Genomic DNA, 20024 nt, shown 5'->3' with positions numbered 1-20024 from the left:
AATGAAATATATTATCTATTGGCACGTATATATGGGGACAAAATGCGAGTTTTTCCTTGCAATGGTCCGATGAATTTCAAAAGCAATCAGTTCAATCTGCTCTGTTCAAAAAGTGTATTTAAAGCAGAAATGTTCAACGCTTAAGTAAAATAAATAGTATGATATGGAAGTTAAAAATTAACTAAATTAATCTGAAATGTAGAAGCAATAAAATAATTTCAGCGACAACTAAAGGTTTTCTTTCAATAAAATTGAAATGTGTTTAGCTTTTTTTTTTTCTTTCTGGTATTTATAGGAGTACACACCGGGGCCGTAGTTGCAGGTGTTGTTGGTTTGAAGATGCCAAGGTACTGCCTTTTTGGTGATACTGTTAATACTGCGTCAAGAATGGAAAGCACGTCTGAGGTATGAATATATATTTGTAGCATTATATATATATATATATATATATATATATATATATATATATATATATATATAAACTACCATCCTATTCTCTACTGAAAGCTATCCGTCTAAGGAGAAAAAAATCATCACATAGCAATAGAAAGATTAAGGATAACCAGTTCAATAGAATTAGTGTTCCAAATCAAAAGTACATTTTCCAAAGGAAAGTGCAAAATGAACCTTAAATCATTAAACAACCATCATATTTTCTAAAATTTGTTTAAAGCAACAATGCCCGGAGATTGCACTTCGCCCTTGATTGGGACTCAGTCAATCGAGAGGAACCGTAACTAAGCTGAAGGAGAAACACCTAATAGGGAAGTCCAATATATTTTCATACTGGCAGCTAAAAACGTTTTGCACTACTATGCAATATCAGCATTTATGGATTTTATTGCGATTTAGGAAACCTTTGAGCAAAACACTTGTTTTTTTTTTAACAGGAAACTGCTCTAAACCCTTAGAATTCCGAAACGTTACCTGTAAGTAATCAGTGACGTTCCGATTTTTTTTTACTGTAGATTGCCGTTGATAAAAGGCATGTGACAGCATTTAATAGCTCAAATTTTAAATCAAGCATTCGTCATTAAAAAAACCCAACACATTAAGCACATTTTCGTTACATTTACATAAAGAAATCCCCTCTCTCCAATCCTCTCTCATCATTCTGCATTTCAGCTCTTTGAATGATTTTCAAAATAAGATTCAGATTTCCATTAAAAGTATTAAAATAATACCCTAAAATATTTCATGTTAGAGAAAACACTTGGAGGCTCATAATGTCTCTTTGCATTTTCTCCGCAGACTGCCACTGTATCTACAACTGTGTCCCCGCTCTTCATTCTGCATCTGAACACTTTGACTGATTTTCAAAATAAGATTTAAATGTCCATAAAAAGTATTAAAATAATATCCTCAAATATTTTTTGCTGAAGGAAAAAACTTGAGAGTTCATGTGTCTCTTTGCACTTCCTCCTTGAATTGCCACTGTACTTACAAACTGAGAATAAAGTCAAATGGGAAGCAGGAAACATCTTTTATAAAAATACAACTCATCTTTGTATTGGCAGCAAATAAACTTACTTGAATAAAGACTAAGCAAAGGTGACAAATAAATAAAACCATCGTCTTTCATTTTCTAAAATCCACTTCATCCTGTTTTTCCTTAATGTTCATTGAAGTGGTTTTTCTTTTGTTTTCATAAAGGTTTCATATTAGCGCAAACTAAATCTCCCCGACGTAATTTGTTTTTCCTGAAATCTATTTAAAGACCGTCTTTGTTTGCTTCATGCGTTTTTGAAATTGAAAGAGTTATTAGATTTCATCAAACTTCATTCAGAGATTGCTAATGCTGGCCTAAGGGATCATCCATAAGTGATGTCACTTTTTGCGAGTTAAGGAAATGTGACAGTAGGGGAGATAGAAATGTGACTTCACATGTTGGTTAAAATTAAAACAGTTAAAAATGTCAGATTATTGTTTTTTTAATTATTTTTTTGGATCATTTTTATTTGCTTAATTTGGTTTAAAAATTAAAAGAGTTATTTGCGTTCATCAAATTTTATTTAGAGATTGCATTGTGGGGTCACCTATAAATATGTCAATTTTAGAGAGTTTAGGAACCTTGACATTATGGGAGAAAGGAAAGTCAAAACACATTTTGGTTAAAGTTGAAACAGTTAAAAATTTCAGAAGGCAATTTTTAACTGTTAAAACTGCTAAAACTAATTATGTTAATTTATTTTAGAGTCACATGTGCCAGAGGTACGGGTCGGAGTAGGGAGTTGGTCCTTTTCTCACCGACTCCTGATCCCTGGTAAAAACATTTGCGCATTGAACTAATTTCATTTTGATTCAATCATATTTATCTCTGATTTGCGTCCACGAGAACGCACGTCCACGTCCTTTAAGTCCAAGACGTATGGTATTTCAACTTTAAGAAATTTTATCTATTTCTTGAGATCAAAAATTGAGAATATATTCAGAACTGGTACGATTTTTTCAATTTTTTTGTGCCAAAAATAAGTTTTTCGTGTTGTTTGTTCTCAAGGATAAATTGTTCAAAATATACCCTGTTGTAAAAACTATTAATTCTTAACAGTAATCAAGTAAATTGTACGGGCATGATTAATACTTTCATGAGAATTATACATATTTAAGTACTCGAAGAACTTAATTTTAGCTTTCAATGCCAGAACTACATGTACTAAACCTTTTTGACAATAGTCATCATGATTGCGTCCTAGTTTGATTATCAGCAAAAAAATAATTGTTCTTGTTCAACTTTTTAATCTTTGCTTCTTCTTCCATAAAGCCTCTCAAAATTCATATCAGTCAGAAAACGAAAGATAGATTGGATCCTTCAGAATGGGACATCACTGAGAGAGGAACCATAACTGTTAAAGTAAGTAATATTTTAACCATTGTTTCATTTAATCAGTCAAAATATGCTGTTTAGATTGTTATAAAATTATAACTTCGTTGTTGTATGATAAATTTATGTGTTCATAAAAATAATCGGAGCTTTAAGAAGACAATAAACATTCATGATTGTTTACTATCTGCCCATAGCCTAATTAAATACCATTCTTACAATAAAAATTAAAATTATATTTTCACTTGAGATAACTAGATTTTTGAGCAATGTTGGACTTATTTTCTTGCAGTTCTACTCACAATTTGTCTTTTATCTTTCATTTGAAAAATAAGTCAAACAGATAACCATGTCTCCATCACGCATAAGATTAATTTATTTATTGCATGGACAATCATATTGATTCGGTGACAAATTCAGCGTATGCAATAACACAGTAACACAAGTACAATACGTCTGACATCAACACATCCTTAAGGTATAAAATGAAATTTTTAAAAACTTTTTTCAAAAACATGTCTAAAAGTTTCTGTAAAAAATAGTTCGCCTGAATTCAATTTTCTGACTTGAGCAACCTTGAATTTATAGTTGTAGGGGAGACTGGGGTAATGGCGGTCAGCGGGTAATGGCGGTCACTATGATTTCTCGTAAAGTGAATAACTCAGATTTAAACTGATTGGGGCTTCCACTTCATGGCAGATTATAGATGTACTACTGAAGCTCTGGACATCTTGCCAGTCGTCGTTTTCCTGTTGTGTAAGAAATGCTTTTTTGACGTTTCGCCTTATAAGAATGATAAAATAGTTTAATCCCCTATCAACTCTTACTGTTTACCTTTCTTGGAACGAGACTGATCTCACAAGAACAAGATACGCCATATTATTGTATCACGTAGTGTTTTATTAACGTTTTAAGCATTGGTATTTGTGTGTGTGTGTGTGTGTGGGTTTTTTTTTTTTTTTTTTTAAACCGTTGACTGAAAACGCGCTTACATATTCTATACAGGGGTGCTCACAAGGAGGGATTATAGCGCAAGTTGCGCCATCAAAATTTTTGGGGAGATTTTTTTTTAAAATTATTTCTTTAAATTCATTTATTGATTTATTTTTAATTTAAATTTTTTATTTTATTTTATTCTGTTTATATTTTATTTCATTTATTTACTTAGTTTGTGTGTGTATATATGCCCTTAAAAGTCAGAACTTTTCTAATAAAATAATGGTAAATAATAATGAAAAATAAATGAGTAAATAAATTTAAAAAAAGAAATAAATTAAAAGAGAGAACTAAAAAAAGGGGGGGGGGAGAGGGTTAAGTAAAATGGGGGGGGGGGGATTTGCACCATTGAACTTGGGGGGATGGGCACCCCTCATACTATATGTAAGCAATTTTGTATGATTGTGTTTCAACTTTAACACAAAGTAAAGTTTTATATTCATTTTCCCTTAGGTGACTGCCATTACCCCAGTCTCCCCTATTTAAAACTGAAAAAGTTATATTTTAACATTACACATTATACATAAAAAAATCGCGAAACTTAATTATTACATGTGGTGGGATTATCTTCATATACTATCCCATTAAATTTAAACACATTGCTAATGTTTCAAAATATATCAATAATCCCGTTTCGTTTTTCTCGTGCTTAATATTTCGAAACCAACAACAGCTTCCTAATCCTAAAATAAATTTATCAATTAATTACAGATGGCTCGTTAGAAAGCAAATTAATCATAATGAATAACGAAGTTTTAGGAAAGTTTTCATTTTAAGCGCATTTTGACAATTAAGTACTTAATTAACAAAACTATGAAATCTTTTATACAAATCGTTAATCCTTTTAACTTATATATATATATATATATATATATATATATATATATATATATATATATATATATATATATATATATATATATATATACATATGTTTTAAAAATGTCATAACTAACTGAACTCGTCATTTTATCGTTCATTAGTATCAATCTGCTTGAGGCTTTATTCTTGGTATCTTTTAATTATTTATTTATATATGAAAAGTCCAAACGGCGGAATAAATAACTTTTTAGGAAACAAACATATTTGCTAAATTTAATTTCGTTTGGCTTGTTTAAAAAGCTGAAAATTTTGCTTTTTTTTTTGCAGAGAATGACAGATAAAATTTCTTGTGAGAAATCAATCAGAGGGGAAGTTTTCAGCATTACGATAAAAAGTTTTCCAAAACCTATAAAACAGAAAGATAATTAAATTTATTTTTTCGTATTTCTGTTTTAAGTTCGATACAATTTCAGGACAGGTTAGACAAAATAGTCCCCAGAGAAATAGTCCCCTGTGGTATTTTTCAATTTTTCTATTCTTATTTGTTGTAGGACGACATAAAGTTTTGTTGTTTTATGTAAATTGTGACACATTTAGTTACACTGCATATGAATTGCAATCATTCTCTAAGTTTCTATGAATTCGACCATAGCTTTGATTACGGTATGATTTCCTTGTGTCTTAGTCCATGGCTCCACTAGATGGCGCTGACGCTTTCGGGTCTTGACAATTTATTACTTTTATACGTTAAACCGATGCAACTATGATCTGCTCTTGAAATTCTCGAAAAATTTGAAACTTCATATGTTGCCCATTTTGACCACAAGAGGCGCTGAACGGAATCCTGTGCATCCACCAATCAATGACAAGTTTCAAAATTGGTTTATTTTTCATTGGATGTCGCTCATTTTGACCGCAAGAGGCGCTGAGCTATCCTGTGTATCCATCGATCAAGGGCAACGTTAAAGGAAAACAGGGATTCCCTGGAGCGCCCTCTTTGTTGCCATGAGTTTCAGCGATTGTCATGGCCTATAAGCGTAAGCGAAATTTAGTGGGGCCATGCTTACTCCTATGCTCTTTTGGGTCATGTCTCTAAAAAGTCGCCATTGTTTTCCAGCATAATAAGTATTAATTTTAAAGGTAATGAACATAATTTTTTTTAAGAATCCGACGTTTTTGTTTTCATTACCCTTTTAAATTGTTATTTTTAATGAAATATATGAACTATTACGTGCGGGACAAAATGTCTGTTTTTTCGTGAAATGGACATACGGTTTTGAAAAAAAAAAACGTTTGACAACAGTGGGTGTTATTTAAAAACATGACGATGTTAGTAGATTATTACCTTACGGCGTTGGAAAATCTGGTTCTGGAATAGTCTAATTCAAAAAAAAAAAAAAAAATCTTTTCTTTTTTCGATTTTTTTAAACTTTAATAGGTACATTCCAATCTAATATGATATCTCTGTAAATTGTAAAAGCGGTCGATTACGTTATAGCACTAGAATACGACGAAATATTTGTGCTATAATACACTCATTACTATCCCTCTAATTCTAATCTTAAGTTATTATTATTTGAAAGTCATTTGAATACCTTTAAAAATAGTTCGGACTCTTGTTGAAGCAATGGTAAAAAAAAAATCAACTTAAGTTCAGCTCATAATGATAGAACTTAGTTTTTTGAAAATGTTTTTGAAATATCTGCTTAGATTTCGCACGACCTAATATAACAAAAAGCAGTGAATAAATGCAGCTTACCACAGTAGCCATGATACATACGGTATTCTTTTTAAAAACCTATTGTCACTATTTTTTTTCCAATGCTATCAGTCTTTTCTTTCGATTCAGGGCATAAAACCAGTTTTAGCTTTGAGCTTTAAGAAAAACTAATCGCAAACTGAACGGCAATGCCTACTGAAGCAAAATCTGCTTCGTGAACTGTATCGTTATGGTATTATTTTTGAACAGGTATTATTTTTTAAAATCCATTGCACTATCTTTTCTAATACTACCAATCTTTCCTCTCGATTCAGGGCATAAAAACCAGTTCTTAACTTTGACCTCTAAAAAAAATTAATCGGAAACTGAACGGCACTGCCTACTGAATAAAGGTGTACAGTTCATGAAGCAAAATCTGATTCATGAACTGTATCATTATTATGTTATTATTTTTGATCTGGTATTATTTTTAAAAATCCATTGTCACTATTTTTTCCATTACTACCTGTCTTTTCTTTCGATTCAGGGCAAAAAACGAGTTCTTAACTTTGACCTCTAAGAAAAATTAATCGCAAACTAAACGGCAGTGCCTTAGGGTGGTTCATAAAAACTTTTTTTCTGCTAGAGTTCAGGACACCCCCTATTTAATTTAGACTTACTAATAGCATTATGCTGTAAAAGATTTAGCTTTCTACTGAAATTTTTAGAGGGTGCTCAATAACCCCTTAATTTAACATTAGCCGTAGCACAGAAAATGCTAAAAATTTAGAAACATTTAATTTCCCCAGCTACTTTTTTGTAAATAATTATTTTATTGCAATGTATATGCATATTACTAGTGTAAATTATAATATATAGAGTTGTTCTTTCAATTCAATGTCTTTTTTAATCCCCCTCCCCATACTTATGAAGTTTGCGGGAGGGGGTTGAGCACTCTCTTTCAGTTGAAATAAGAAGCTAAAATTCTTCCAGGACATTACTATCCACAAGTCTAAAAATATTGAGGAGTGTCCTGTTATCTAGGAGAAACGTTTTTTTACATGTATTTTTAAGCAAAAGCTGCCAGAGAAGGATATGATGAGATGTTTATTCAGCTACATCAACGAGACTGAAATCAAAAATTTAACGGGAGAAGGAAGATTTCTCCATCTGAAATATGAACGATGTCAGTAGAATTCAGAAAAATGCAGTAGTACTTCACAAAAATATAGCAAGATTGAGAAGCTTAAGTTTTAATGATACCCCCCCACACCCAAAAGTACTTTTTTTGAATTTATGCAATAATTTTTTTACGTAAAAATGTTTAATTAGTTTAAGGATATAATCGAGTTAGTAAAAACAAGTAATTATTTAATTTCATAAAGAAATATGATGAGAAACTTTTTTCAGGTTTTCAGACATTGGAATCCGTTTCGGCTCACTTCACATAAAATGAAAAAAAGACACAATTTCAAGTTACTCTTAGGAGAAAGACAATGAGAGAGTACAACTGAACCGAGAAACATTTTTCGCAACACTTCTTTCGTTATTTCATTGTGCCTAACTTCACTTATTGTTTACTTAAACTATTTTTCATATTTGTGCTTTAAAAAAATCAGTTTAAGTTCAAAAATACTATGTTTGGAATTTTTTCGTGAAAAAATTATTGATTCCTCAAACTTGCAGTACTTTTGAGTAATGTATGATGGGGACTATACGTATGATTTCTTTGCACGCCAGTGGTACATACAGTCTGAGTAAAAACTTTAAGTCCAGTGCATTTTTTTGAGAAATTGGACACACCTTAATCTTAGGATCAAAAAGTCATATGAGTGATAATTATTAACCTTAAATACAAGTAAAAAAGAGAAAAAAAATTAATTGTAAGTGTTTCATTATCAGAAAATATTACTGATCAATATTTGAACCTGAGTAAAATCTTTAAGGCCAACATAGAAAAAAGCATATGAGGACAAAAATTCAAATATTTATAAGCTTGTGTGGGAGTCAATACTTCAAATTACTTCAAATATTCTTGTTTTCATGAATGAAACTAGTTTTTGACAAAATTTGGAACGTATTTTTCACCATCATCTTCGGTGGTAGATTTCAGCTCTATTGATGAAGTAAAATGTCTCTCCTTTGCATAAACTCTTCTAGCTAAGTCATCCAATTAGTTCTCTACTGGGTTAGGATCTGGAGACTTAGTTGGTCATTTCAAAGTTTCAACATTGTTTACTTGGAGCCTATTTTTTGCACTGTTACTCGGATGGATAGATGCATTGTTTTGCTGATATTTTCAATTTTCTAAAGCAATAAATTCAGCATTTGGTAAAAGATGACTTGGGAGGACATTTTGATATGCTTCTGAGTTCATTATACCTGAAACAAACGCAACTGAACACACACCATTGTAAGCAAAGCACTCTCAAGTTCTGGCAGAGCCTCCATCTAATTGGCGCTTGTAGAATATTACTTTTTCTTTTCGTGAATCATGCCAATAGTACTTCCGTCCGTTTGGTCCATCCAAACTCTACTTCTTTTCGTTAGAAAAAATTATTTGCATTCATTGGTTATCCCAGGTCATGATTTCCTAGCTAAAGTCGAAACGCTCTACATTGTGCATTTTCAATAAATGAGGTTTAAGCATTTTTGCCGCATTAGTAAAATTTCCACACCTTCTAATTGTGTTATATATCGTTTTTGACAAACATTTAAACCTATCGTCTGAATAAGTTTCCTGGTTGAGTACTTTTCAGGTTATGTAATAATTTCCAAACTTTCTTTCTATGACGCGAGGACAAAGCTTTAAGTTTTCTCGGGTTTTCTTTTTACCCAAATTGTGTTTTAATCAAACACAAATGTTGACTTCAGTCTTCGATCTTCCTATTTTTCGCAATAGTACGCCTACGTATCCTTGTTGAAGAAAAAGCATCAATCTGCCCTCTTTCTTGAACAGTTAACTTTTTACCTTACGATATCGTCACAAGTAGGACAAAAACTTTGAAGAAATTAATCACAAAACTTCAAGTTGAAGGGTTTCCACAATCTTGTTAACTGAGGTGACATTTATTACCGTATAAGTACTTGCAGTTTTTTAAAAATGCTAGTGGCCTTAAAGTTTTTACTCAAGCTGAAATGCTAACGTTGAATAAAACACTGCTTTTCTGGTAATTACATGCTTTACAAATCCTGTCTGTTGCGTTATTTCTTACCAATGAACGTTAATAATTAATAATACAATAATATTAAAATCCCTTTAATTTCATTTCCCTTTTTTCAAAGAAAATTATACTGGCCTTAAAGTTTTTACTCAGGCTGTGCATTTGTACTCGCTTAATTCAAAGTTCCTAAAATTAACGAATTCGTTCTTATTGGCCGCTAGTCGTGAGAACTGTGAAAAAGTCTACCATAAATTCCGTCGAATTTTCAATAAGTACTTGAAGAACTTTTTTTTTTCTCTTTGGAAATAAAAGACACCTACGGAGATTTCTTTAGAAATTTCGAAGCCAAACCTGAAACTAGATTTCGTGTCCCATGTATTGCACCACATTGTGAACTACTTAATAACGCAACCATCCATTGTATTCAGTTCCATGTTGAAATTTTACCTTAATCGCATCAAAAAGAAGTGACATTTAAAAAACTGGTTTAAAGTCTAACAGTCCAACAGCACATGAGTGTCAGACGTACGTCATAGCGCACGTAAGAGGAATTTTTCCTGCGTAAGGACATCAGAGTAGGTAAGAAAGGTTCGGACAGGAAGGGCACGAAGGCAGGAAACAGATAGCAAAGGTGCGTAAAATTGCTGCAAAAGCTAAACATCATAGATTCATTCCACATCACGTGCACTGATGATCTTCACCCAACCATCTCTGATTTGGAGGATGTTCTTGAGAGGTGCAGACAGGCATGCCTTTGAAACTAACTTAGCACATTTTCAACTTCCAAGACACAAATCATAAAGATCTAGTATACCTCAAAATGAAAAGAAAAAAGTGGGCTCACAAATATCCTCCAAGGGGGATGGAACCGTGCTAAACATGGTAGTTCATTTTAAAGCTGATCCCTCATTTTGGAGCGCCCCCCCCCCTTTTTATCGATCCTAGATCCTCAGGATTTGGATCTCGGAAGCTGAAAATTTGTATAGGTAAATTTCAAAGGCATGTCTGCTCCTCTAAAAACTTTCGTTCAAATCGGAGATGGCCGGGTGGAGACGACGAGGTCACTTGACATGGAATGACTCAACTTTTCACTCAGCTCTTGCCACCTGTTTCCTGCCAAAATCAGCGCGACTCAGCTTAAATAATAGCCAACCTTTCCTACCTGCTGTGCTGTGCTTACGAAGAAAATTTTTGGGCCTTCATACTATGACTTTGGTTTGGCGTTGCCTTGCTCCTGATCTCATTTTCCACCACCAGCAGTTTTAATTTTCGATTCTCATTCTTTTCGCAGGGAAAAGGCGAGATGAAGACATACTGGTTGCATGGTCGTCTGAGGCCCACAGAGATCCTGCCACAATCAAGGCTACAAAACTCTCGGCTTCTGGAACCTTTAGATGCTTCGGACAGTCGTTCCCTTTACTCACCGGTGACCTTCGAAGAAGTCTCGCGGTACTCGCCCATCCCTTCTCCCACCAACAGTTCCCTAACCAGCGAGATCCTCCCTCAACAGGTGGGCGATCGCATACGATTATCGATGCCAGCACAACTTGCAGTTCCGGTTAGCAAAGGTGAGGCTAAGTTCACGTGCGTAAAACAATTGATATTTTAAAATATTCTAAATTCTTAAAAACCCTAACTATTCAAAAAAGAACTCCCATTTTTTTACAATTTTTTAATTTATACATATTTTTAACGTTTTTTTTTTTCAGTTTAAAACAATTTTATTTTTGAATTAAATTTTGTTTCTTTTACTTTTATAAGCCTTTTTTTAATAGTTATTATTACGTTCTCCCCCTCCCTCCCCAAAAGACAGAAAAAAAAAGAAACTACCAAAAAGCGTGTTTTTCATGCAATGTTTTGGAACTTAATCTGCTCACCCAAATTCGTTGGGTTCGTTGACTTTTTTTAAATAATAAATACATCTTTTAATAATAATAAGTCAAATAAAGCCATCCTAAGGTTTCTTGGCCCCGTATCTTATTCATTCATGATTCAATTGGCTCCAAATTTTGCACGTTCATTACATGGCTCATAAAAAATGGGAAAACAAAAATCCGTATTAACATTAAAGTTTCAATTTTTTTTTCAGCTGTTTTCACAAGGAAAGGTGATTTAGCCTGAGTAGGAACACGAGTCACAAATAAGGTTCGACTCTGAAAAAAAAAAAAAAACACACACACACACACACACACACACACCAAAAAAAAAAAAAAAAAAAAAAACGCTAAACTATCGCTAAAGTAAGAAAAAGAAAATAGAGAAAATTTCTTTACTCTCAATATAAAAATAAATTAAAGCATATCTTATAAGCTCAAAAACAATATAAAAACCCCATAGTTACTTCAAAAGAAAGGATAAAGATCAATTGTCACATTCGGGCACACTAGTTTCAAATACTTTTCAGCATGTATTAAGTCAACACGGAGATGTATCCCGAGCTTAGTGACCCAATTGTAACAATTTCGTATTGGACATAAAATGTTCTGGTAAATCCCTACCTTACATTTATTGCTTTTGAAAAATGATGAAACTTATTTGTTGTGACACATTGCCTGATCCCGATCAATTTGCCAAACAGGGGATTTTCCATACGTTTCCTTATTCAACTCGTAGTCTTTCACTGAAGTTTTTAACGAAAAAACTTATTCATTTTGGTCAGTGGATCCCAATCTGGAGGCGATCGCCCCCAAACAGGCAATTGGCTCCTCAAGCACGGTGATAAGTTCTTGAGCAGCGATAGGGGGCAAGGAGTATTTAAAAGATAAAATAATAATAATAAAAAGCCTGGGAATTTCGAAATTGAAAACGCTTACGATTGTTCGGAGTTCAGACAAGGAATCACAGTTGAAAAAGAAATAAATTACAGTTTAAGAGCTTCCTCTTCATAACCCGGTTAAACCTATAGGAAGTCTTTCATCATTCATCCCCAAGGTTATAAATGATGAAGTTTTCATTTTTTTTCTTTAAATTTTAAGTCTTAGTGTTTTTAATTCCTCAGTTTCCAATTTCAAAAAGAAAATCTTATGCTTTTAAAAACTGAATGTATCCATCTGTGTATCTATCTATCTATGTCATTGTTACTCCTGGTGAACGACAGAGAACTCACCATCGGACCAGATATCGATTGATTCGTAGTTTTCCAGGCTACATGTTTGTCTGGGTTGCAAAATTGCACGACTTCAACTAGCGGAGACATTAAATATGAAACCCTTTTTTTTTCTCCAACCTTTTTTCCTTCCGACAAATTGGATTCTGCTCAGCAAGTGGCCAAAGTGGAAATAAGTTCTAGACGGGAAGGTCACGCGGGTAATACCAATGTTTCTAAAAAATCTTTTTGAGTAAAGCGTGTTTTTTGATGCGAAAAGGTTTCGAATAGCTGAAGTAAAGCGCATTTTTTATGTTTTGATTTTTTCCTCTTTCAATTTTAGGGAAAATATTTTACGTCTCAAAAGCGTCAATATAAGTTGTTTTGATAACTTAAACTGGCTTAGGGGTAGAAGTAAGAAGCGAATCCCCTAAGGGACTCCCAGGAAAGGAAGTTGTGCACAAACCCATTGCAATCAGGTTGGGCGAGCCGCTTAGTAATGTCATAAAAAAAATTAATTCTGTTTTTAAAAACTACGTCAATTATCTTTAAGTATTCCCTTCAAATACCTATTAGTTAGTTTTGTAAAAGAAATAAAAATAAACCTAGAAATGTACTTCTATTTATTTATTTAGTTAGTTAAGGAGTGATTGGATAAAATTGTTTTATTGTAAGGCTCTTCTTTTCAAACTGAAACTGAAAAATTTTTCCATAATATTGATGTTCACTGGCACCAACTTCCAGAATTGAATAATTTCCTGGCTAATGAAAAGCATTTTTAAGTGACATTCTATTTTAAAGGTTATTATATTTATTTAGATGATAATACAGGGGAATGAGGGGCAAAGTGAAATGGCTAAGATGACTGAACTTTTTCAAAATAAAGAAATTGGAACCTTGTTTTGAAAATTTCTGTACACAAAGAAAGAGTATTGTATTTTATCACAAAACTTCCATTGAAACATTATTTTTTATTTTTTGGTAATAATTTTAAATCTTTCAAAAAAAAAAAAAAGAGTTGAAAATATTCACTTTTTTTTATGGGGCAAAGTGAAAAACGAAATATTTTTCTAACGAAACATTTTCTTTTTGATTATAAAGAACATTTTTGATCAAATGAATCTGTAATAAAATTTTGAATTAGTAAATGAAAAGAAAATGAAACACCAAAAGAATAATTAAATTAACTAACTGATTAATGTATGAAGAAAAATAAATGAGTCAGTAAAAGAGTGAATGAATAAGAAAATGAGTGAATTTATAAGCGCAGAACGTAAATGAATCAAATAAAAAATGAATACGTAAGTTATCAGTAAAGGATTGAGTGAGTAAACGAAAAAAGCTATTTCACTTTGCCCCGCATGTACTCTACTACTTGAGCAAAATATTTAGTATACAAATACGCTTAATATAAACTAAATAAATATTGCACCGCATAATAGAAGGTCTGAATTCATATTTAAAATATTAATAACAGAAACTTTATCATTTTATAATATCAAAATTAATTTTTGACTTTCGACAAATATTTCAATAGGAGTATCAACTTTTGAAAATTGCCTGTATTATCAAATGCTTTAATCTTTGGTGGTACTTTTTTCCTGTCTGGAATAGACTGAATGTACAACTTCATTGTTAAAATATCACTAGATAGGTGGCGCTAAGCACAGAGTAGATATTTCACCTTTTTATTTTGTCCCGCTATTTCCCTTTGCCCCATACTATACTTACATTTTCTATGTTTCGTGAGTTCATTCGTGTTGTTCATTCTTAGTTTCGTGAAGCGAAATTCCTAACGAAGCTCGTGAAGGAAAAGGGTGGTTTGCCCAGTTAGAAAACATGGCGCCGCCCATTGCATGCAATGTTTAGGTTTTAAATGCGATATATGTGCGGTTCATAATGAGTTTATTGTTGAACATATGAAATCTTGTAGCGAGAAAACATCAGGGTTTGCAGGATTGAGAAAATTTCAATAAAAAATATTGAAATATACTTCGCACTTTAATTATTTATTTGTTCTAGATAATTGACAATAAACAAAATAATAATAATAATTCATTTTGATTTTTAATAGCCTTTACAAATGAATTATAGTTTACTTTTAGTCAAATAATTTAAATACACCTTTGCCTACAATTTCTGAACGGGGGAAAAATGTGTCCGAGATTTTAAATTAAAATCACGTTTTGCATTTTCTGTAACTTATCAAGAATTGATTCAAAATACCTTGTTTAAGTCAGGTCATATCTGATTTTATAAAAGTTAGTAGATTTATAGTGAAATGTTTACTATTCAAAAAGCGTTGGACTGACTTATTTTCCGCATATATCGGGGCATGCGCCAATTTTAGAGTAAACAAGATACTGTTTTCTACACATATTTTTCAGATTTTTTAGAAATTAACTGTATTTGCAAACACTGGGGCAGAAAATAGAATGTGTGAACACTTTTTTTATGTTTAAAAAAAATGTACTATTTGTTGTTATGTGCTAAGAAACGATGATGGAATCTAAAAAATTATCTGAATTAAGATGAGATTTAGTTGAAAGGAATCTTGAAATCTGTTTTCTTCTTTTTATTTTATTTAAAAGAAGAATCCTCTAGTCATTTTTTTCATCACTAACTTCAAAAAACAAGTCCTCCGAAAAAGCAATGATTTGCGTCCTCTGCTTACCTAACATTCGCCATCTTTATTTTTAACTGATCGTTCAAAAAGTGAACGCGGGTAACGAAAAACCGAAGAGTTATCGTTCGTTGAGCCGGTGAGTTTCGTTAGAATTTATGAATGCACCCCTTGATATCCCTTACAGTTCTATTGTGCCATCATAAAACAGCAAAAATGATTTACAGTCAATTAATATTAAAGGTGTCCTTTCATTATTTTACTAGAAATAGAACTTATAATACCAACATAGAAATCAAGTATTGTCCACGTTTCTTTATATTTTAGAGAAAAGTAGTAGGTCAATGTTGTATGAAACCAAAAAATTTAGCTCGGCATATGGATTTGGTATCATCAAATTAATCTTTTATAGTGCACGTGAACTTAGCTTTACATCTTTATTTTCATTTTTTTATTAAAAAATGAAATTTTGTTTTTGATTTAAAAAAATAGATATAACAAAATGGTTCTTTGTAATATTTTTAAACGGTAGTTCTGCTTCGTAACACATTGTAAAATGCTTTATCGTTTCACAAAGAATTACGTCAGTGTAAAAACTTTAGGGCAGTTCTGGAAACAATTGAAGTTAATTAAGTTAATGCTACGCGATAAAAGGCTCATCTATTGTTGGTAGAAACAGAAGTACTATTGAAATAAGTTATTGAAACAACGCTACTAAGGCCCCCACTTGCGAAAATAATGCAGACCCATCTTTGGAAGTTGCATGGAAACTTCTTAACCGAAGCGTAAGTGTTTAGTTTCAAGAGAAAAATCGCCGAATTACATGATGCCGAGTAACCTTTCTTTCATTCTCTCCAATGGGGCTGCAATAGAGGCATAATCTTCTACAGTCCCAGTGAGTTCCCCTGGGATAGCAGCCATTCTATCACATGGCACCACCATTGGAGGGTTCTTTTACCACGGGAAATTTGAAGCACAGTGAGTGGAGAAATCCGAGCTGTGAAACTGCATTAGGAATTTAATTCCGCCAAGAACACTCCAAGCCAAACGGGAACTCGAAGAATCTTAGAATCGATGATACTAGCAGTATCATCGTACTACATGGTCGCTATCGATATTCTGCATAAATGCACCAACTGGAGCCAGTTCCAAACCAGCGCGTTTGGGCGTAAGAGACCAGCGTCTGACCACTTCATCACTCTGTCGGCTTACCGGTCGGGCGAGTAACATGTGCAGTCATATAGAGTAAATGTGAGCTATAGGGACAAAAGTTGAGCCACTTCAAAACATTTCTATATTCAACTAAAAAATCTAGAAATCCCAGTGCTACCCTAAATTTGTAAAATAATTTGTTTACTCTTTATTTTGAATAAAACACATTGTCAATAAAAAAAAAAGTTGAAACAGCTGGTTGCATTATTCAATGATCTTGAAGTTACTTTTTGGAAACTACTTTTGATGTTGTGAAAAGTGATCTGCCTATATTGTGCAGTGTTTTGAATGATAGAATTTATTTTATGTTCTGAAGTAAAAACGGGGAAAGAAATTTCATTTTTATAGCTTAAAGTTCTACTTTTATTGAACTAATTTATTTTTCTGCAATCTGTGCAGCTTAAGCTTAGCCCAGAAGTTTAGCCTAGACACCAAGAAACGTTGTTTATAATTTTTCCAGAGGAAGGGGGGGGGGGGAGGATTGTATTTAATGCATTTTATAGGGGAAAATTTGAGAGAGATTCCTATAAATTGTAGCTTGCATACACTTATTTCTTATTTTCATGACCAAGAGGAAAAACTTGATATTTTCCACCATTGAACGACGTATCCCACTCAACTGCCCACTTTGAAATTTAATCTAAATTGTCTTGAAGTTTTTTCCTTTGTTCTTCGCTGTGGATACGGAATACAACGGTCAAAAAGTAATTATTCTGTTTTAGGCCCACAAATACGGTAAAACTAATTATACATATGAACTTAAAATAGAGAAATTGTGGATCACAATTAAAATGAAAGCCTGTGCTCGGTTCAGGGGGGTCATTTTACATGAGAATCAGCAAGAGTAATGTCACAAGCATTTTGAACGGGGTTTTTTTTTCCCGCACAGTGTCATTATAGTCTTAATTGAAGTATGGAGGATATTTCTCCTTGAAAACTGAAACTGAATCTTTTCCGGTAGAACTAATAATTCTAAAATACGGAATCGTTAAAAAGGTTTTGAATTTAATATCTAAAACAAATCGTTACTTTTTGAAACTAAAATGTTAGCCTTATTTGTTGCCTAAAATATTTAGATATTACGCACAAGTAAATTTTACAGAAAGCGGCAGGGAGAAATACAATAATTATGGTTCAGTCGTTACTTTTTGGAACTAAAAAGTTAACCTACATTATTGTCTTAAATGTATAAAAATTACGCACAAGAATCGAATAACCACGAACAATAGTTTAAAATAAGAAAAACATTTCTACCGCAAGAACTAAAATGAGGAACAGCATATTTCTTGCGCCTCGTATGCTCAACTTCGTGCATAGACATACCGAAATGGGATTAAAGACTTCACATTATTAGGAAGAAAAATGCAAATGTAAGCACTAATTAGTATCACATGCTTTCATTGTAAGATATTGCTCTTTTGAATAGCGTATTTAGACACAATAAGGCAATAAGTTTTCCTTTTAGATAGAGACGGATTGTTCGTTTCAATGAGCAGTATAATTTCACTGCCCCCATTCAGAACTTTTATGAAAAGTTTAGTTTTATATTTTTTGTTCAAGAATTTTCACCATTTGGAGCATTTTTGATTGGACTGATTTCTTGACTTGACAGCTTAAGAAGAGAAAGGTATGATTACTTATATATATATATATATATATATATATATATATATATATATATATATATATATATATATATATATATATATAGCCAGTACTGTCAAGTATTCCGCGATTATGAGATTATGATAAATGGTAAAAGCGCTTAACACATCATCGGCAAAAGCTTTTAAAGTCAAACCATTTTTGTTTGATTTAAAAAAGCTGCTCCATTCCTTCAAAGTTTGGAATATTATCTTTCCTATTTACGTGATTTAAAGAAATTAGAAACTATCCTTGACTCATATCCACGCCGCCCTTTTGCCGAGTTAGTGTCGGATTTCTTATTCATTTGCAATTAGTATAGTGACTCATTTGTGCGTAATCAAAGTATTGAAAGCACTATCAAATAACTCATCAATCATTATCCGCATTTTTGTTTTTTGGAAGGCGGCATTTTGAGAAAAAACAACTTTGTAGAAAATCGCTTAAATATACTGAAAAACTGCCAAGAAACAATATTGTGTTACAAAACTCCATTTATCATCCAATTTAATGCTAATAAGAATTTTAAGAACTTAATTTGGATATTGATTATAGTTCATATTCATTAATAAAGCTATTTCGGACACCATTTTGTTATTCTTTTATTATAAAAAGGGATTCTTTGCAACTCTGGAACGCGTACATGCAACTTTATTGAAAAAGTTACAGTTAATTTTGCAACTGTTAGTCCTCATTGTTTTTGGCAGCAATTAGAAAATAACTACTGTTTAAAGCTTACAATTTAAGTCATCCTAACGTCACATGCTTTATTATAAGCATGTTCTAGACCGCAACGATGCCTGAAACATCTTCCATTAGACCGAAGTGGTTGTATCGTTGAAATCCAGCACGGTTGTATCCTAAATCTGAGCTTTTACCCGTTAACAATGCACAATTGAGGCAGTGAGAAGCAAAGGGATGTAAGTGGCAAAATTAAAAATTTGGAGATTACCAGTACAAATAGCAGGTGACCCTGTCCTCTGTCTTGGGACAAGAGATAGTACTAGTAACCCTCGTAGGTGCTGCTGTACAGCATGAGTTAGAAAAAAAATCAATGAAAGCCTACCTAGGACGTTATCTTTATAAGCGTTTTACTCAAAACTTGAAAATGTCCACTTACATCCCTTTGCTTCTCACTGCCTCAGTTGATCAGCTTTGTTAATTGTTTTCTTTTATTTTCAGCTCTTAGATATGGAAGAAATCCACAAGAGTTGTCCTTGGCTGTAAAAAGAGTTGCACATTTATCGAATGTTGGTGTACAGACAAGTCCACCACCACCATTCTGTCCTTCGGGATTATTCTCTCATTATTACCCCACAGTCGCAAGCCTTCCTGCTTACCCATTTGCTGAACAAGATGTAAGTATTGTCAGCAGATGTTTGTAAGACAAAAAATGATCTTCTTTACTCAACATTATGTGTTTTTCTTCAGCTTAACCCTTAAATGCCTGATTCTCTTTTAAAGACCTTTTAAAAGTGTTCTTTGACTTGACCCTTTGCTTAAATTATGAGGAAAGTGCGTTAAAAGTTTTATTTTAATACAAGTATCGTTTATGGTCAAAAAGTCATGGTCTTCAACTTAAAATAAGCACACACAAACAATAAAACAAATACATAAAATACACCGCCAGCTCAGTTATTCCATCCGAGGAATGAAGTTTCATACTTTTTAGCATTCAGCCCGAAATAGGAAGTAACTGAGCTGGAGGCGGAAAACCTCTTAATAGAGTCAAAAGAGTCAAACAAACTGGTAGCTAATGTAGAATTATCACACCAGACGAGTGATCGCAGCAATGGTGTGGTTCAACTCAAAGGTTGAGGACAAAGCAAGGTATTTGCTGTAAGTTATCAACCTAAGCCGGAGCTAAGGAAGAAATACATAAAATACACCGCCAGCTCAGTTATTAAATCCAAGGATTGCAGTTTCGTGCTTTTTTGCACTCGTTAAAGCACGAAAGG

At 32.7% G+C, this 20024-nt stretch overlaps 1 protein-coding gene across 1 annotated transcript in view; it reads left to right on the top strand.

The window, feature by feature from the left end:
* LOC129233675 (soluble guanylate cyclase 88E-like) overlaps window positions 1–19424 on the top strand; it is a gene marked incomplete at both ends in the record, with an annotated part of 107593 nt that extends 88169 nt beyond the window's left edge. The window contains 5 exons of the mRNA XM_054867655.1: window positions 296–405; window positions 2762–2851; window positions 10794–11012; window positions 14362–14416; window positions 19249–19424. Of these exons, the coding sequence (XP_054723630.1) occupies window positions 296–405; window positions 2762–2851; window positions 10794–11012; window positions 14362–14416; window positions 19249–19424 (650 nt within the window). The remainder of the gene's footprint in view (window positions 1–295; window positions 406–2761; window positions 2852–10793; window positions 11013–14361; window positions 14417–19248) is intronic.
* Window positions 19425–20024: the final 600 nt, after the last annotated feature.

This window comes from Uloborus diversus, unplaced genomic scaffold (assembly GCF_026930045.1).
Source record: "Uloborus diversus isolate 005 unplaced genomic scaffold, Udiv.v.3.1 scaffold_612, whole genome shotgun sequence".
NCBI lineage: Eukaryota > Metazoa > Arthropoda > Arachnida > Araneae > Uloboridae > Uloborus > Uloborus diversus.
The sequence above is the reverse complement of the archived record's forward strand: the minus strand, read 5'-3'. Positions and strand labels throughout refer to the sequence as shown.